At 55.4% G+C, this 17,249-nt stretch overlaps 3 protein-coding genes across 5 annotated transcripts in view; all 3 read left to right on the forward strand.

Moving 5' to 3' along the window:
• ZC3H3 (zinc finger CCCH-type containing 3) overlaps positions 1–9,282 on the forward strand; it is a 180,303-nt gene extending 171,021 nt beyond the window's left edge. For all 3 annotated transcript variants that reach the window (XM_041122963.1, XM_030011512.2, XM_030011513.2), the window contains 2 exons: positions 7,330–7,410; positions 7,591–9,282. In XM_041122963.1, coding sequence (XP_040978897.1) covers positions 7,330–7,410; positions 7,591–7,622 — 113 coding nt within the window. In that variant the 3' untranslated portion in view covers positions 7,623–9,282. The remainder of the gene's footprint in view (positions 1–7,329; positions 7,411–7,590) is intronic.
• A 2,347-nt stretch (positions 9,283–11,629) lies between these two features.
• On the forward strand, positions 11,630–13,852 carry LOC115340495 (neurofilament heavy polypeptide-like). Its single transcript, XM_030012163.1, has 4 exons — positions 11,630–11,672; positions 12,821–13,441; positions 13,473–13,539; positions 13,572–13,852. The coding sequence occupies exons 1-4, from the start codon at positions 11,630–11,632 to the stop codon at positions 13,717–13,719; spliced, it is 879 nt and encodes a 292-aa protein (XP_029868023.1). The 3' UTR covers positions 13,720–13,852.
• Positions 13,223–16,176, forward strand: MAFA (MAF bZIP transcription factor A). The gene has a single exon (XM_030012640.2). It carries the CDS (start codon positions 13,956–13,958, stop codon positions 14,820–14,822), a length of 867 nt encoding a protein of 288 aa, XP_029868500.1. The 5' UTR covers positions 13,223–13,955; the 3' UTR covers positions 14,823–16,176.
• Positions 16,177–17,249: the final 1,073 nt, after the last annotated feature.

The raw sequence follows: 17,249 nt of genomic DNA on the forward strand, positions 1-17,249 counted from the left end.
CTGTGGGACAGTGGCTGGTGAGGTGGTTTGTGACATCTCAGGGCCACTGAGATGTGTGCCTGGCTTGGTCACCCACCAGGTTGAGAAGAGTGAGGGAGACGATGGGCTGAGGGCTGCTTTGCCTTGGGTTATTCCTATGTGGCCTTTCGCTTGCAGGGAGCCAAGGGGCTCTGCAGGGCTGCTCCTGGTCCCCTCCTGGGTGCCTGGGGCAGATCAGACTGATGGGAGATGGTTGCAGATCATCTGAGATCTTCGATCACAGTAATTTTAGCCTCTGCAAGCAAGAGCAGCAACTGAACTCTTTATGCAGGAACAGGGGTTTTAGCAGGATAGTGGTGTTTGACTTCTGCGTGCCTCAATTTCCCCATTTGCCATATTCTTCTAATTAGCAAGAGCTCTGAAGCTTTATTGGTGGTTTGTGGGTGGCTCGAGGAGCTGCAGGGTGGAAACATCTGGGAGGGCTGGGGATGAGTTTAGGCATGAGAGGAGCAGATAAACCATCTCCTTTGTGTTTTGGGGGCAGCTACGTGATCTCCACGCGGGTGTGTGGCTGCCAGAGTGCTGCATCCATGTGCCGACACCGAGGCTGTTGCGTGTCGCGTGCCATCTGCTCAGAGGTGTTGCAGCAGAGCGAGCTGGTGCCCCGTGGGCACCCATGATGGACTTCTGCTAAAGCAGATGCCACGAAGTCTTCTGCCGCCAGAGCTTCTCCCTCTCCGCAGGTTCCTCCACTGGCCCCTCATTCTGCTCCGGCAGCCAATCGATGCAGGATCCACGTGGCAGGACCTTTTCCTCAGTCCCCGTGGAGATGCCACCAGTTTGTACAGGTTGACCACACCACAGTCATCTTCCTTCCTCTGCAATCCTGAGCCATTCTCAGGTCCAAGTCTCCAACCCTTAGGATCACAGGATGGAAGGGACCCGGGGAGGTCATTGAGTCCAACCTCCTGCTTAAACCTGTCCAACCTCGACAATAAGGTCCAGCTCATCATGTCTCTGCTTGTGACAGCTGCGAAGTCAAGGACATGTGGCTGGGGACGTGTCGCTTGGCAGAACCTCTTTGGAGGCAGGTAGGAGATAGCAGCAGTAGGTGAAGGCACTTTGATGGTCATGGTGAGAGCTCATGGGAGTTACAGGACATCCCAGATCCTGAGCAGATGATACCAAAGGGACAAGGACAAGCTAAGGAGAGGAAGGGCAGCAGGACACCGAGCCCTGAAGTCTGTAGGGAAAGGAAAAGGGAGTTAAGAGCACGCTTGATGTACCTCCTCGTCCTTAAATCAGCCTTCCCCTGAGGTCTACTGCTCTCATAGGATAAATTAGCAGGGTCCAGACAGGGAGAAGGAAATCTCCATCTTCCTTCCTGATGATACCCATGAACCCCCCCTGTCTTATGGCTCATCAGCCGGGAGGGTTCTGGAGCAGCGTGGACCTTGGTGGTACCTTCCCAGCTCTCCTCCTGGCACTTGGCAGATCTTTCTGGTAATGGAGAGGGTGATCCATGCGCCTGGCAGGTGGTGATGGGATGCTCCTGTGCTCACTTGGATCTCCTCCTCACCTTTGCTGGGTTATCCCACTGCAGGTGGATGCTTCTCTCGCCAGCCCGCTGGCTGACGCATGCTCCATCAGGTATGCAGGGAGAGTTTAATGAGAGAGCATCAAAACTCTTTTATAACTGAATTAACAAACCTCTAATAGAATTGCTTTTCCTAATGCAAAAATCTATCGAGCTGCAGGTAGCGGGCTGCACCCATCCCTTGAGCAGGACAACACGTATCAGTCTAATTGGTTTCCTGTTAACGGGCTGGATCTGCTCGGGTCGTTAGCAATTGCATCTTCTCCTCCTGAGTCAGCAGGTCCTTACGGGTTTGGGGGCTGTTTGGTGGTGGAGGTCTCTGCAGTGGGGGAGGTTTAGGTTGCTTTCATACACCCTGGATAGTGGTTTCAGACATCTTCTTCTTGGTCATGGGTGCTTCCTTCCCAGCCCAGAGATATAGGTGGGCTGGTACTCAGGCTGGTGGACCTCACCAAGGGGACTCCTGGGTGAACCTTGCCCGTCCCTCTGCAGCGATGCCTTATATCTGGCAGCCCTTGCCTCCATCCCTCCATCCTTCCATCTCCATCCCCTACTAAAGCCCTGATCCTGCTGCAGGACACCATCAGGCTTGGGGTACCATCAGGCTTTGGGCTGCTGCAGATAACATGGGTGTTGTTGAAGGCTGGGGTTGGATCTCCTCGGTTTTGGTGGTTCTGGAAAGGTCCAAAAATCCGAAACTTCACTGCTGTTTAATTTCCTTATTGCAAAGTGGCCAATTTAGTTGAAACTTCCAGTAAACCCGATGAGTGCTGTGACTTTTTCTAATTGGGCTCTCGCTCTCAATCAGAATCATTGTTTCTTAGCCCACAAAAGGCTGTCGAAATTACTCTTCTCTGATTTACTTTCTGCCTGGACCAAGCCGCCTGCATGTTTCCAATCCTCTTCCCTGATCGATTTGCAGGCGACTTTCAGACCTGCCAAGTCTCACTCCTTTGCCAGGACTGAAATCTACTTCTTCCATATTAATTTTTTACCCATTTTTTAGGGTCTCGTCCACCTGTGGCAGAGGGTCTGGAGACCAGGGCTTTTAGACTTGACTCAGGATTTCTGAAGACCCCTCTTGTTCATCCCACTGCCACTTGGCAGCCCTGTTGTTCCACCCCTGAGTTATTTAATGACCTAGAAACTGGAGATGGAAGAGCTCTCCGAGATGGTGAAAATCCATCTTCTTCAGGGTGAGCTTCAGCTCACCAGTAAAGGACAAACGTGGTGTTCACCATACGTCATCATGGCCATGTCAACGTGTACCACCAGACCACAAAGCATCTCTGCATGCCCGCAAGCCAACAAAGCCCCTCTCCCACCACTGCAGCTCATGGCTGGTGTTCTGGTTGCTTTTTTCCTCCTAAAAGAAGGAATTGACGAGAAGAGACACAGAAAGGACCTCCTGGCACAGAAGTCCTGCTCTGCAAGCATGGCAGGAGATGGGCACTGCTGGGCAGTGGTGGGACATCTACCCCAGCCCGTCCCCGCTTCAGACATCCTGGTTAGGAAGCAAGAAGAGATCTGAGCATTTTTCCTTCTAGACAAAGCTTCTCATGACATCCCAACCTTGATGTTTCCCTCACTTGAGGGGCAGAAGGTCTGGGTGGAACAGCAGCAGGGTGAGTTTTTGGTGCAGGTTGTCTCACCGGATGGATTTAGTGCAGAATCAAGCCAAGGAGATCCAGCCCCTCAGCTGCTTCTTCCATGTGAAAAATCATTTGCTGAAAATTCTGGGGCTTAGCCCTTGCTGCTGGCCTTTCCACCCCACCTTTTGTTCTTGGGCTTTATTAAAAAATAATAATAATTTTAATTTATTAAAAAAAGGCATCTCCCAGCCTAAGTTTCTCTGGTACCTGACTCTCAGCCGAGCACTTTCGCTGCCAAAGGAAAAGCCATTTCCAAGGCAGATTCAGCCTCCAGGCTACCCCAGAGCATGCCGGGAAGAGGTTAAGGGATATTTCTCCTTTTGGAATGGGGGAAAAAAGTGTGTGTGTGGGGTTGGGACATTTCTTCTTGTGGTGTTAAACCTTGAGTATCCGGCAGGGAGATGCTGGGATGTGTCTTGATGCTCCGAGCTGTTGGGTGGAAACTTTTGCATCCCCTTTGCTGTATTAATAGCCAGAGCATTAGCTGACTGGCTGTTAAAATAGCTGCTGATTGCAGCCACCTCATTAGCCCGCTTTCCTTTGGGAATGGGATTATATTTTTTTATTTGGGGCCATTTTCAGACAGGGTCAGCTCTCAGGGAGGAGCAGGGCAGCTGCGGGTACCGTGACCCATGCGAAACCCTTTCCTAAAGCCCGGCTGGATGCAGGAGAGAACAAAACCCCTTAGGAGCATCGGGAAAGGGATGGAGACCAAACATCCCATCAGGCTGGAGGTTGATTGGGAACGGAAAGCATCAATATAACCAGCTTTCCCTCCGGCAAAGCTTTTTATAGCCGGATGGTGGAGTTTGAAAAGCTGCAAGCGAGCTGTCTTCCCCTGCATCCTCTGGCTTTGGGGCTTGGGTGTCTTCCACAGTGATGTGGGACATCTCCAGCCACTTTCTCGCTCCCCAGCTGCCTCCCAGCCTCACAGTGAGGGAAGACAAGCAATTTTTTAAACCCTCCACGATCAGAAACAGTGGGCAGGGAGAGAATTTGGGGACAAGGACCAGACCCACCTCCTTTTATCCCCCATCCGAGGGGATTCCCCACCTTTAAATCCCTTTAAATCCCCCTGTATCAGCATCTGGATGAAACAAATTTTGTTTTAACTTTCCTGTCGGGTGCAGCTGGAGCCACTCGGCTCGGCAGCGTCTGGGGGAAGGCCAGGTTTTATTGAAAAATATAATGGTGCCACCTGAAGCGTGATTTACTGCACTGTCCACTCCTCGGACTTGATAATATATTTCTATTAGATTTCCTTCTTTTCCCTCCCTTCTCCTCGCAAAGAGTGGCAAGTTTCTCCATCTGCCTGACACCTTCTTAGGCTTAGGCAAAATAAATGTTGATTTTCATCAGGAGGAAGAGCGCTGGAAGTCCTAATTCTCTGGCGAGGCTGACAAGCTCAGCAAAAGCCGCCCGGCTTTCGATGGAAAGCTTGTGATCCAGCCCCAGTTCTTCTCTTTGGAAGCTGTTCAATCATCGTAATGAAAAAGGGGTTTCTTAGCCTGGCTTTCGCTAACTAGAAATTATATACCTGGTTCCTGGAAGATGGATTGCGTGGCTGCCGAAATGCAGAGAAGAAAGCGGGGGGAGAGAGTGAAGGCGCGCGAGATGCGACCCAAGATTGATCACGCCATTTGCAGGATCTCCCATGCACAAAAGCGGAAAATATATTTTCGTTTGCTGGGGTGGGTTAAGTGACACCCCTGTTTTCTCCAGGTCCCCCCCCCGCAAGCCCCGGCTTTCGTGGCAGGGAGTTTCGGGATTCAGTGTTTGCCCATCCCCGGCTGCCTCCCGCGGGCTGGGGCCTCCACTGCTCCATCCTTTCCAGAAGCAGCATCTCCCTCCATCCGAGGTGAGAAACTGGACCAGTTTAGTCCTTTTACAACCTATTTTGGTTTTATTTCGTTATTGCCCTCCTTGATTTTTTGAGGAATGCATTTGAAATCAGGCATGGATGCTCTGAAAACATCTTGCCTCTGTGAAACCCCGTACCGAAGTCAGGAAGCTAATTACGGTCAATTTAAAAAATCACTTTTCTTTTTCTCCCCAAAAAAAAGAAATCTATATTTCTACTTCTGTAATCATATTTGCTTTGAATTGCAAAGTGTGGGTTTCATAATGCTGCGTGGATATTAGCTAATGAAGTTTCCTTGGGGGGAATCGACCTGTTTCCACCGTTCTTGGACTGGGGCCGCAGTCACTGGCGGGCCAGGAATGAGGAAATGCTGATTTTGACCCCTTGGGGTTGGTGGGCAGCAGCTCTGCTGGACCCTAATTACAGCAACTGGGGCGGGTTTTGGAAATCCCAGGCTGGAAGAACCATCTGGCTCAATGCAAAAGGGATACTTGGGGTCAGCTGGAAAATTAGGAGGGTGGTAAGAGGCCGAGCAGGGTGCGATGGGCGTCTGTTCAGCATTGCCGTTCCCTGAAGCCAAATTTGGCTGCGTCGCTGGTGACTAATAGCTGAGTCCGTTGTGGCTGCTGTGCAGCCCTCTGATGTATGGGTGTTATATTAAGGGTGGAAAGGTGCTAAATGAGCCCTCTTTATTTTACATAAATTAGCTCAAAAGCTATGTATCACTGCCACGACGGCTTAGACTCCGAGCAAGTTTGTTTATCCAAGTTTAAAAGCAAAGAAAAACTCTTGGTGACTCCCCGTTGTCGGATGCTGCTTGAGTTCCTCACCCCTCCTGCCTCCTCTGTCCCAAAACCTTCTCCTTTGGGCTTTCAAAGCTGCTCAAAGGTGCCCACGGTCCCACCTCCGCATTGGGCATCATCGTTTGGGAAGTGCGATGCAGAGCGCCGACACTGGGTTTTTGCAGAAACATGGGCAGGTCGTGTGCTGCTCATCCAGAACGTAAGCATCTGGAGGGGGTTTGGGCTGGATTCCCTGTATCTTCTCCACGTTCTTCTCCACCTCCTGTAATCCCAAGTGAGAGGGGACTTTTCCCACTAAACCTCATTGCTCAATGAGCTGTGGGATCCTTTTTTCTGGGAAACCTCCTCCTTTTCCCGTCCGCATTCATCTCGGTGTCTTCTTGCCCAAGCGGCCACCGCTTTCCTGCCCACCCATCAGTCTGGTAGGTAAAACCCCATAACCACCTCTCCGAACCCTTCAGGGAGGGAAAACAGGAGAAACTGAAGAAAGGTATTGTCCAGCGTTGCGGCTGAAATGGAGAAGGACTTCACGTCGTCCACCCTGGTCCGTGGGATGTGCCTGGACTCGTCCTGCAAAGAGGTCACCTTCCAGAAGCACTTCCTGGGGTTTTGGCTTTATACAAGCATCTGGGACCCTCTTTTGGGGAGGCACAGTGCTCCAGCAAGCTGAAGTCATCACCCGGAGCATCTTGGGGGGTTTGGTCCCCAAACCTTTCACCGGCATGAGTTAACCTCTTGCTTGCCGCTGCTCTGCTCTTCCCTGCTCCAGCCCAGCCCTGGAGCAGGTCACAATGCTCACGCTGTGCCGTAATTTGAAAGTTCGGCTACTTTTTATTTTCTTTTTTCACCCATAACTTGGGGATTTTGTGGCTGATTTGCTGCTCTGCGGTGGAAAGGGACCTGCGAACGCCTTTGTCCTGTGCTGCTTGCACATGGCTGAGGTTGCTTGGGGATCTGGGGAACCAGCCACCTCCATTCCAGCCATGGCCAAGGGGGACATCAGCTCTGGGCTCAAAGGGAGTCACGTCCCCACCACAAAGGGACCAATTCTGCACCAAAAGGCTGGGGAGGAGGGGACTGCAGGGCAGCAAGGCCAGGCTGAGCACCACGCTGGGGACACACGTGTCCCCACCAGCGGGCTGGCAGCGCGGTGGGGGACCCTCAACCATTGCTGTGGGCTTCAGGATGGGAGGCATGGGGTGCAATTAGGTGGGCTCGCTTATTTTTCTCCGTTTGTTCACTAATTAATCCTTCTCGTTGGCAGAACCGTGCCCTCTGGGGCAGCTTTTACTCTCTTTTCCCTGAGCATGAAGCGCTGGGGCTGCAGGAGCAGCAGAGGAGCGCGGGATGCTCCTGCGCCTGCATCCCGAGGGATTTCCAAGGCAACCCAAGCCAACTGCGGTGACTTTCTCCTCTCTTCTTCCTTTCCGCTCCCAGGCACTGCCAAACGGAAGAGGACTATGCCACTGGCATCCTTGCGGGACTCTGAAAATGCCCGTCTTGAGGAGGGTGGCAGAGGTGAGGCCAGTGGGTGCTATCGGGGTTGGGTGCTGCCGGGGCAGAGGACCACCCGCATCCCCAGTGCCTGTGCCCGTCTCCGGTGCGTTAGCCCACCACAACCGGGCAAGGAGAAGCCCGGGGCTGTCCAGACGTGTGTCACCCACCTCCCACCATCACCTTTTCCTTTCCTCCCTCCAGGCAAACGGCTGCAGATCAAGCCCCGTCTATGAGCAAGACCTGACCCCGCGGCAGCCGACCAGCTCAGGAACCGCAGAGCCGGGCACGACCTGGCACCTACCTCAGGACGCCGCGGCCAGAAGCGGCACCCCCTTCCCATCTTGCTTTTCCGGGACATCATTTTGGCAAGGAGCCGGGTGGCAGCGTGGGGAAGTGCCACCCGTTCCTGCAGGGAAGCAGCTTTGTTTGACGTATTTTAATTTGCCAATAAATTATCTTTTCAGCCTGTTTATTGAAGGCAAGCCCTGCCGCCAGGCTCCTTGGATGCTTGCAGGGCTGGGAAGAGGCTCCCATCCCCATCGGTCTTCCTGCAGGTCGCGGCTCTGCTGTTGTCCCGGACACGAGGTGACACGGGGACCTGAGGAGCTTAATGCCATCACCAGACGTGCCCACATCCAGGTCAGCCACTATATTGGGGACAAGTGTGGCCAGTGGTCACAAGTCACCGTGCCGGGTTGTAATGGGGTGTAAAGCCCCCACGCGGCTCAGCCCCGGTCTCTCCATGCCCAGAGGCCACCTGCATCCATCCGGCTCCATCCCCTTGGTTTTGGGAGGAGATTTCTTGGAGCAGAGCCGTGTGCCAAGAGCATCCCTAGTGGAAACGTGTGTTGGGAGCAGTGCTGAGCTCACACCAAATGCTCCTGCAGCATGTCGGGGTCTCCCATGGCCGGTTGCACCCTGATCCCCAGCTCTCCTCACCTCAGTGGGGGTTTGGTCTCCCTTGGGAAACCCAAACCAGTTCTTTGGGGTTTTTGGGGGGGTTCTTCCAAATCCAAGAAGGAGCAAAGTACGGAGGGAGCATTGTGCCGAGCCGAGTACTGCCGGCCATGCAGCTGCCAGCGCGACGGGTTTTTGCATCCGTGGGTACAATTTCCACGGGGATTTCAGGGCTGTTCCCCCCCACGGATGCCATTTTGGGGGCAGCTGCAGGATCTCCCCTTGCCAAGAGGTGCCGACAGCCGGGAGCATCCGTGCGGGGCGGCCGGGTTTGCCCATCCACTGCCCCTCAATTGCAGCACCTTCAGGCAAAACCCTGCGGGAAAAAGGCATCAGCGGGGACATGGGTGAGCACTGGGACCCCCTGGGGACCCAGCACCCAGGTGCGCTTTGCGGTGGGGTGGGCGATGGAGCCACCACGATGCCGTGGGCTCAGGTGCGCCGGCGGCTCCGGCAAAGGGCTGACGGCTGCGGTTTCGCCCCCCCGCACCTGGGCAGCGTGGGTCCCCACGGGGGTTTCCCTTCCCCAGGTGACCCCCATGGAGGGGTCTTGTTATCACCCCACATCTGGGATGCACCCCCTTGCCCAGTTCGTGGTGGGGGATTTATCGCCTGGTTTGGGGCATGGTGTGCCACCAAAAGCATTAATGCCTGTCACCTCCCTGGGCTCCGGTTTAAGGATGCTGCCCGCTGCTGAACTGGCAGCTGGTGGGGGGGTTAGTGCCACTTGGAAACCAGTTTGGGGTGGCCGCGTCCCCAGCATCCCCCCAGCCATTGCGAGGACCAGCGGGTCTCCCCCCTCGGGGCTGCCCTCATACCCCAGCGTGTGTACAGCGAGCTGATTTTTTAATAAAAACTTTGTCGTCTCCGTTGATATTAAATGTCTTTTATTAACCTGTGTGTTTTGATATGTAAATAAAGAGTTTCTTCCCCGGGTTGCCTGGTCAGAGTGTGGCTTTGCTCTTTTTTTCAGCAACACTGCACAAACACCCCCTTGAGGAGCTGGCTAATGCGGGTGGAGGGGCCACTCTGATCCCCAAATCTTTTGAGGTTTTTAATTATTATAACTTTTTCCCTCCTTACCCAGAAAGGATGTTTCTTCACGTGGTGGTTTCCTAAAAAAAAACCACCCTAAATTCACTAAAAATCGCCCCAGCAGAGAGGATGATGCTGCGAGTCCCCAGGGATGGCCAGTGCAGGGTGATGGTGGCCGGGAGCTTCTGTGCTTCCCGTAGCCGTGGTTCCGTAACGAGCAGGCTAACGGGGATTAAGGCTCGCTCTTCACTAATTAAGCGAAGCATTGAGTAGCTTGCTGAGAGCCGCGGCTCTGCCGCCCACCGGCGCTGCTGCTCCCTTCCCAGGGAGGATTGTAATTTATTGCCGGCTGTCGTTAAAGCACTGCTTGGGGGTGATTAATTTCCGAGCAGGGATAAATGCGGCCCCTGGGGAGGTGTCGCTGAGCCCTGGTGGGTTCCCTCGCTGCCTCCAACAGCCACGACACCTCGGTGATGGGCCCTGATGGGGGTTTATCCATCCTCCCCATCAAGCCAGGGATGCTGTGGTGGTGGGCGCATGGCTGGGTCATCCCACGGCCCCGGCAAGGATGTGCCCTGGGGGTACCTTGGCTGGAGGGCACCATAAATATTTCCTGGAAAACCCTCCTGCTGTGGGTGCTGCTGGCACAGATCTTGGTCCCCAGCTGGAGAAGCCGGTGCCAGGCTACCATCACCCGCCGGCTCACTTTTCTGCCTGTCATCTGGGTGGCTGTCCCCTGGTGTCCTTCTCCTCGATGCCTGTAGCTGGTCCCACCACAGGCACGAGCCTCTTTGCATGATTATTCCCCTTCCCAAAATGATTTCTGACCCTTCTCCGTGCGGCGACACCCGGGTTCGTGTCGCAGGTGCTGGTGGAGCATCGCCAAGATGGTACCACCAGCTCATGGAGGTGCGTCATGGTGGGCACCAGCATCGCCAAGTTGGTACCACCAGCTCATGGGGTGCGTCGTGGTAGACACCACCCTCACCATGGGGTGATGTCCTCGCGAGGGTTCCCCAAGCCAGCAGCACCCCAGATTGGGTGCTGTGCATCGTCACCCCATCATCAGCTGACTGGGGAAACTGAGGCAGCACCCACGCGGGTACCCATGCACCCGGACCCGCTCAAAGGGTTAAAGGGGCACAGGAGCTGCCCGCTCTAAAAGCAAAAGGTGACGCCATCCCACTGCCATCCCCTGGCCACCAACCTGGTTATGTCACTCGACCGCCTGCGAGTAAACTTAGATGACCGGTTCGGTTTGGCGGGGAGGGCCGGGGACATGCTATGGGACCCGACCACGTTCCCGCGGCCACCCCACTAAAAATACCCAAGGGTGGGGGGTGTCACTGGTGAGTGACGGCCCCGTTGGAGCCCGGCCCGTTCCTAATCCCTTCGTGGCTCCCGTCCCATCGTGGGTGGCAGCTGCTGATGGGGGACGGGTGCCCCCAAGGTACCAACAGCTCCAGGGAGGAACGTGGTGCCAGGGGTAGGGAGGTGGCACTGCATCCCGGACCCCCCCCCCCCCCCCCATTTTTCCGGGATGGGTCCCCGACATCCCACTGCACAGGGACACCGATGCTGCATTCGGGGTCACACAATTAAGCGAATGGGAGTTAAAAACACCCCACGAAAAGGGGGTTTTTTTTGTTGCAAAAACACCAAGTTGCCCTTTTTGTCCACTTTGCCCCCTCCCTCAAGTTGCGGGGGGGGTGTCCCATTATCCCCTGCCCAAGTTTGGGGTCTCCAATATGGGATATCTGTCCCAGGTTATCCAATATGGGATAACTTCCAGCATCACTGGGCTTCTGGGGGACACACATGGGGCTTTGCCTGCATCCGTGCCCCCCCCCCCCCCAGTCTGCCCTGACTCAATTTTACCTTGATAGGAGGAGAAAGATGGAGAAGGGGACAACAAGCACTCCAAACCCTCCAGAGGCTGGATACAGTAAAAGAAATGATGTGGGGTTTTAGTTGCTGCGGATGCAACAGGATAAAGGTTTTCATCCCCTCCCCAAAAAAACTTTTTTGCATTCATTTGGCCCAAAGAATCCCTGCTTTTGAACAGCCAGCTAGCACCCTTGGAGGACAGTGTCCCCTGTCTCCAAGTCCCCAAGCGGGGATGGCCATCAGCTGAGCAAGGGGACCGTCACTCCCCCCCCCCATCCCATGGAGCTGCCTGTGGGGTGCAGTGGAGCAGGATGAGGCCAGACTGGGATGTAGTGGGACCCCAGGCCGCATCCTGTGGGCAATGGGGATGATCCTGGGCCCCGAAGGGGATTGCTGGGTGGCGGGTGGGTGTTGATAGCCTCTGTGGGATGAAGCCGGTCATCTCCTGGGGTTAGGTGGGACAACTCGACGGCTACTTCCCCGTGCCTCAGTTTCCCTCAAACACCTTGGTGTGGGGAACAGCTGTACCCACAGCTGGAATCAGGCTGCTGTTTGTGCCCCATCCCCAGCCTCAGTGCATGTCCCCATCCTAACCCCGACCATGACCCCCCGCCCCCCAACACTGACCCTAATTAACCCCAATTCTCACCCAGACCTCCCCAAACATCCTCATCCCTCCTATGCTGGCAGCTCCAGCAGCCACGAGGTGGCAGGGCTTGGAGCAGATTGGCCTCATCCAGGCCAGGACCTCATGCTGCAGCAGGACTGAGCACCCCACGGCCACCCAACCAGCTGCCGTTCTGTGCCGGTGATGCTTTTTCCGTGTGCTGGGATGGCGGTCCTCGTCCTCGAGTTGGTGACGCTCCTTGCCACGTGTCAACCGTAAACGTCACCTCCTGTGGCACGAAGCCAGAGGGAGCGACGAAACTGGTCCGGTGGAGCACGCGCAGCTGGCTTTGGTGAATGAGGCTGCTCCTCGACCACTAATGTCTTGGAGAAATATCAAAAAAGTAAAAATTTCCCTCCATATATATATATATATATGGCTTTCTGCAAGGATGGCAAGCCTTCCTTATGCCCTGGGAAGGATGCTGGGCTGCTCCCGCCTGGGAAAACCGAGATGGGGAAGGGGCTGCACCCCAACATGGGGCCTGATCCCTCCCAGCAAGTTAGCGTAAAACCTGATTTGGGCTCAATCATCCCCATTTTGGGTCTTTCCTGTTTGGTTTTTTTTTTGGGGGGGGGGGGGAGGAAATTCTAATTTCTTTGCTCTTTTCCCCCCTCACTCCTTGCTCAGCCCTCCTTGGACCCGGGGTGGTTGGTGGGGGCCAAAGCCACGGGCGGGCAGCGCCGAGCCCTCTCCCCGCGGAGATCGACAGCCCCCGCCCCCGGGGCGTTGCCATGGGGATATGCAAATATAAGCGAGCGCCCGCCTCTCTGATAGGTGAAAAGCGACTGAGCCCCGCCTCCGGAGGAGGGGCCGGGGCGGGGCGCCTTTTTTTTTTTTTTTTTTTTTTTTTAAACCCCCACCCCCGCCCCCTCGTATATAAAGCGGCGGGTTCCATTCAACCGCCCGGCAGCGGCAGCGCCGAGCACGGGCAGCGGACGGGCAGGGTGCAGGCAGCGGGGGGGGGGGGGGGGGGAGTGCGGCTCCCGCCCCCAGGGCGCTGTGCCCGTGTCTGGGGCGGGGGGAGAAGAAGAAGAAGGAGGAGGAGGAGGAGGAGGGCAGAAGAAGGCTCTCAGCCCAGGGAGGTGGGGCTGGGGCAGGTGCCAGGGGAGGCGGGAAGGGGCGGGCAGGGCGCTGCCTGCTCCTCGCCATTGGGAACCGGCCGCAGGCAGCGGCGGAGCCTGCCCCGCCGAGCCGTGCTGGAGGGAGAGAGAGAGAGAGAGAAAGGCCGGTCCCGCACCCACGGGGGTTTTCGCTTCCCGGTGGTGGCGGGGTTGGGGAGCGGGGCGTGGGGGGGCAGAGCCAAGCGGCGGAGGGTCTCCGGAGTTCGGCTGCGGAGAGGTGCGGAGCCCCGGACCAAAGCCCCGACGGAGGTGTCTGCCTGCAGCCCGCAGCAGAGTCTCTCTTCGGAGGGTCCCGGAGCCTGGCTGAAGCCCGCAGAGGAGGATCCCGGAGTCTGGCTGAGCCCTGTCGGAGGGTCCCGGAGCCCGGCTGAACCCCGGAGCCGAGCTGAGCCCCGTCGGAGGGTCCCGGAGCCCGGCTGAACCCTGCAGCGGAGGGTCCCGGAGCCCTGCTGAACCCCACAGCCGAGTCCCGTCGGAGGGTCCCGGAGCAGGGCTGAACCCCGTCGGAGGGTTCCCGGAGCCGGGCTGAACCCCGGAGCCCGGCTGAACCCCGCAGCGGAGGGTCCCGGAGCAGGGCTGAACCCCGTCGGAGGGTCCCGGAGGCCAGCTGAACCCCGGAGCCCGGCTGAGCCCTGTCGGAGGGTCGCAGAGCCCGGCTGAACCCCGCAGCGGAGGGTCCCGGAGCCGGACTGAGCCCCGTCGGAGAGTCCCGGAGCCGGGCTGAACCCCACAGCGGAGCCCCGTCGGGGCAGCCGGTCGCCCCGTAGACAGATCCAGCGGAGCCCCGATCGGAGAAAACCCCCAAAACCAGCGGGACCCCCCTCCCTCCCCACCTTCAACCCTCGGTGAGCGGCGGTGCCCGGGGGAATCACCCCCCGGTCCCTCCATGGACTGAGATGGCCTCGGAGCTGGCCATGAGCGCGGAGCTGCCCACCAGCCCCCTCGCCATCGAATACGTGAACGATTTCGACCTGATGAAGTTCGAGGTGAAGAAAGAACCGGCGGAGGCGGAGCGGCTGTGCCACCGTCTGCCCGCCGGTTCCCTCTCTTCCACCCCGCTCAGCACGCCCTGCTCCTCCGTGCCTTCCTCGCCCAGTTTCTGCGCTCCCAGTCCCGGTGGGCAACCGGCACCCGGTCCTCCGACTACCACCGCCGCTTCCCTGGGCTCCAAACCGCAGCTGGAGGAGCTGTACTGGATGTCGGGTTACCAGCATCACCTCAATCCCGAAGCTCTCAACCTGACGCCGGAGGACGCGGTGGAAGCGTTGATCGGTGCCCCTCACCATCATCATCACCACCACCAAGGTTACGAGCCTTTCCGACCTCAACCTTTCGGTGGTGAGGAGCTACCACCGGCTTCCCATCACCATGCCGGCCATCACCATCATCATCATCATCACCTGCGCTTGGAGGACCGCTTCTCCGACGATCAGTTGGTGAGTATGTCGGTCCGGGAGCTGAACCGGCAGCTGAGGGGCTTCAGCAAGGAGGAGGTGATCCGCCTCAAGCAGAAGAGGAGGACCTTGAAGAACCGAGGCTACGCTCAATCCTGCCGTTACAAGCGGGTCCAGCAGCGGCACATCTTGGAGAACGAGAAATGTCAACTCCAGAGCCAGGTGGAGCAGCTCAAGCAGGAGGTGACCCGCTTGGCCAAGGAAAGGGATCTGTACAAAGAAAAATATGAGAAGTTAGCCGGCCGGGGGTTCCCAAGGGAACCCTCCCCATCCGCCGCCCCCAAGCCCGCTGCTGACTTCTTCATGTGAGCCGCAAACCCGGGGTGACGGGGTGGGGGGGGGTTGTGGGGGGGGGGGGTCTCCCCCTTTTTTCCTCACCCCCTCCATGTGGGGAGAGCAAACCCTTTGCTTGTAAAAAAAAAAAAAAAAAAAAAAAGAAAAAAAGAAAAAAAACAACCAACAAAAAAGTATTATTATTATTTTTTTTTTCCCCACTGAAATTTTTGGGGAGGGGGGAAGTTGAACAACCCCCATCCCTCCCACGCACCCCCCTATCGGGACTCGGAGCCGGGGGGGGGTCCCCGGGGAGGAGGAGGAGGAGGAAGAGGAAGAGGAGGGGGGGGCAGCGGACCTGGAGCCAGCCTGCATGCGGGACGTGTACGGCGTGCTGCTCCCCCCCCCCCCCCCCGGGAGCATCAGCGCCATCCAGGTGGCTTCTTCCCCCCCCCCGCTTCTTTATCTTGTGTGTTTTACCCCCGATTTGATTTTATTTTTCTTTTCGGGGGGTCTCCAAGGATCATCCCGGGGGGGTCCCCGGCAGCGCTGCGCCCTGCCCGGCCCCGCAGCCCGCACCCCCCTCCCGGCCGGCAAACCTGAGCCACATTTAACTTATTCACCCTTGTAAATATGTAGAAATTAGTTAGTTTTCTGCCTTTTTTTTTTTTTTCCCTCGAGCCTATATTTTGCTTGGTGATTTACGAAAAAGAAAAAAAAAAAACCCCAAAAATCCTTTAGAAAAGAAAAAAAAAATACACGAGTCTTAAAAGTTTGTATGTAATAGCATGCAAATAATATCCGAGTTAATTTAACGATGTTGGGAAGAAGCCGAATGCACTATATACAGGAATCAATTGGGTTAAATAATACTGTTTTATAGAGATTTAAAATTATCTATGCTCTTAAAAAATAGTGGGGGGGAGAGGTAACAATTCTAGGGTGACCTGAAAGGCAATATAGTAATATATGGACTGCAAACGGTTGGCTGCTATCTCACTATGCACCAGATTTATTTATTAACCCTCGGGAAACGGAATATTATTTTAACCTCGATGTTGAAAGAAGGAAAGAAAATGCACACTATTTCTTGCGCAAAAAAGAAAAAAAAAGAAAATAAGAATAATTCGTGCAATTGTGCTTGGAGCGAAAGCGGGGCCGATCCTGCGCGGAGGAGCGGGGTTTTTTTTAACAAGTTGCTTATTTAAAAAAGAAAAACCATAAAAAAAAAAATCTTGGGGAAAACACAAGGGTCTTGCGGACAAAGCGAGCTTGGGAGCCTGGTGCATTTTAGGTACTGATCGTGCGAAGCGTTTTTAACGACCTGTTGTTTCGATTTGTGACGGTTTTAACGATGTTGCATCAAGATAAAAACTTATATTCAACTAGAGCCTGGGTCGGGTTTTCTCTCAACTTGGTGGTGGTGGTGGTGGGGATCCCCAGCCTTTTCGTTTGGGGTTTGCTGCTTCTTCCCTTTGAGTCCCGGGACTGATGCAAAACTCTCCCCGAGAGAGGGGTTGTGGCGTGGGGGGCTCGCAGGGATAAATCCAGCGGTGACCATCACTTGCGAGCCAGGGACAACCATCGGCTTTGTCCCACTGAACTCTGGCTTTTCACTTTTCCTGCCTTTTTTTCTTTTTTGTGTGTGTTTTTGTGTTGGGTTTTTTGGGGGGTTGATTATTATTTTATTTCCCCCCCCCCCCCCCCCAGCCGGGTAAAGCGTTTTTTTTTTTGTGTTTTTTTTTTTTTTTTTTTTTTTTTTTTTTTTTTTCCTGGCCGGAGGTTCCCAAGGTGCCCCAGAGACTTTTGTACCTGCAGCTGCCGAAAAGTCACCTTCGCCCCAGCCTGGATCCAGTTTAGTCCCAGCTTGTCTGACACCGTCCCGATGAGCCGCTGGCTTGATTTTAAACGGTAAAAAATGATTTTTCTTTCCCCTTTTTGGCTTCTCCCTTTTGAGTTCTTAATTAAGGGAAGGGGTGGAAAAAAAAAAAAAAAAACAAACCCAAACCAAACACACACCTTCTCTAAAGGAAAGCTTTAGGGTTGGTATTTTTTACAAATGTTTTGGGGTTTTTTTGGGACTGTTTGCAGGGACGTATGTCCCTGGCAGCTCTGCTCCACGCTGCTGGGAAGCCCGAGCACGGCCGCCCCGCTCGCAGCTTTCCCCGGCCGTGCCGGGCTCAGTGGGGCAATTTGCAACACAGCCCTTGGTCCAACATATTTCTGAACAATTTATATATATTTTTTTGTATATATATTATTTTTTTTCCTCCTATATTTTTGCACAAGGCTTAGTCACGGCAGGTCCCCGGCACGCTGAGTGCTGTGTGTTCCTCCTCCATAAATCACAGCCGTGCTGATGCAACCCCCCCCCCCCCCCCCCCCCCCCCCCGGGACTGGCTGTCCCCAGGCTTTATGGGGTGCATGTGGCCCCAGGACCCTCTGGTTCTGCCTCCCCTGCAC

This window comes from Aquila chrysaetos, chromosome 4 (assembly GCF_900496995.4).
Source record: "Aquila chrysaetos chrysaetos chromosome 4, bAquChr1.4, whole genome shotgun sequence".
Lineage (NCBI taxonomy): Eukaryota > Metazoa > Chordata > Aves > Accipitriformes > Accipitridae > Aquila > Aquila chrysaetos.

Bases quoted from the DNA above. Each gene is read 5' to 3' on its own strand.
- LOC115340495 (XM_030012163.1), top strand. From the start codon at position 11,630: ATGGGGATGATCCTGGGCCCCGAAGGGGATTGCTGGGTGGCGG. The intron at 11,673-12,820 runs GTGGGTGTTGAT...TCGTATATAAAG, and splicing joins AGGGGATTGCTGGGTGGCGG to CGGCGGGTTCCATTCAACCG. The intron at 13,540-13,571 runs TCCCGGAGCAGG...CCGTCGGAGGGT, and splicing joins AGCCGAGTCCCGTCGGAGGG to TCCCGGAGCCGGGCTGAACC.
- MAFA (XM_030012640.2), top strand. From the start codon at position 13,956: ATGGCCTCGGAGCTGGCCATGAGCGCGGAGCTGCCCACCAGCCCCCTC.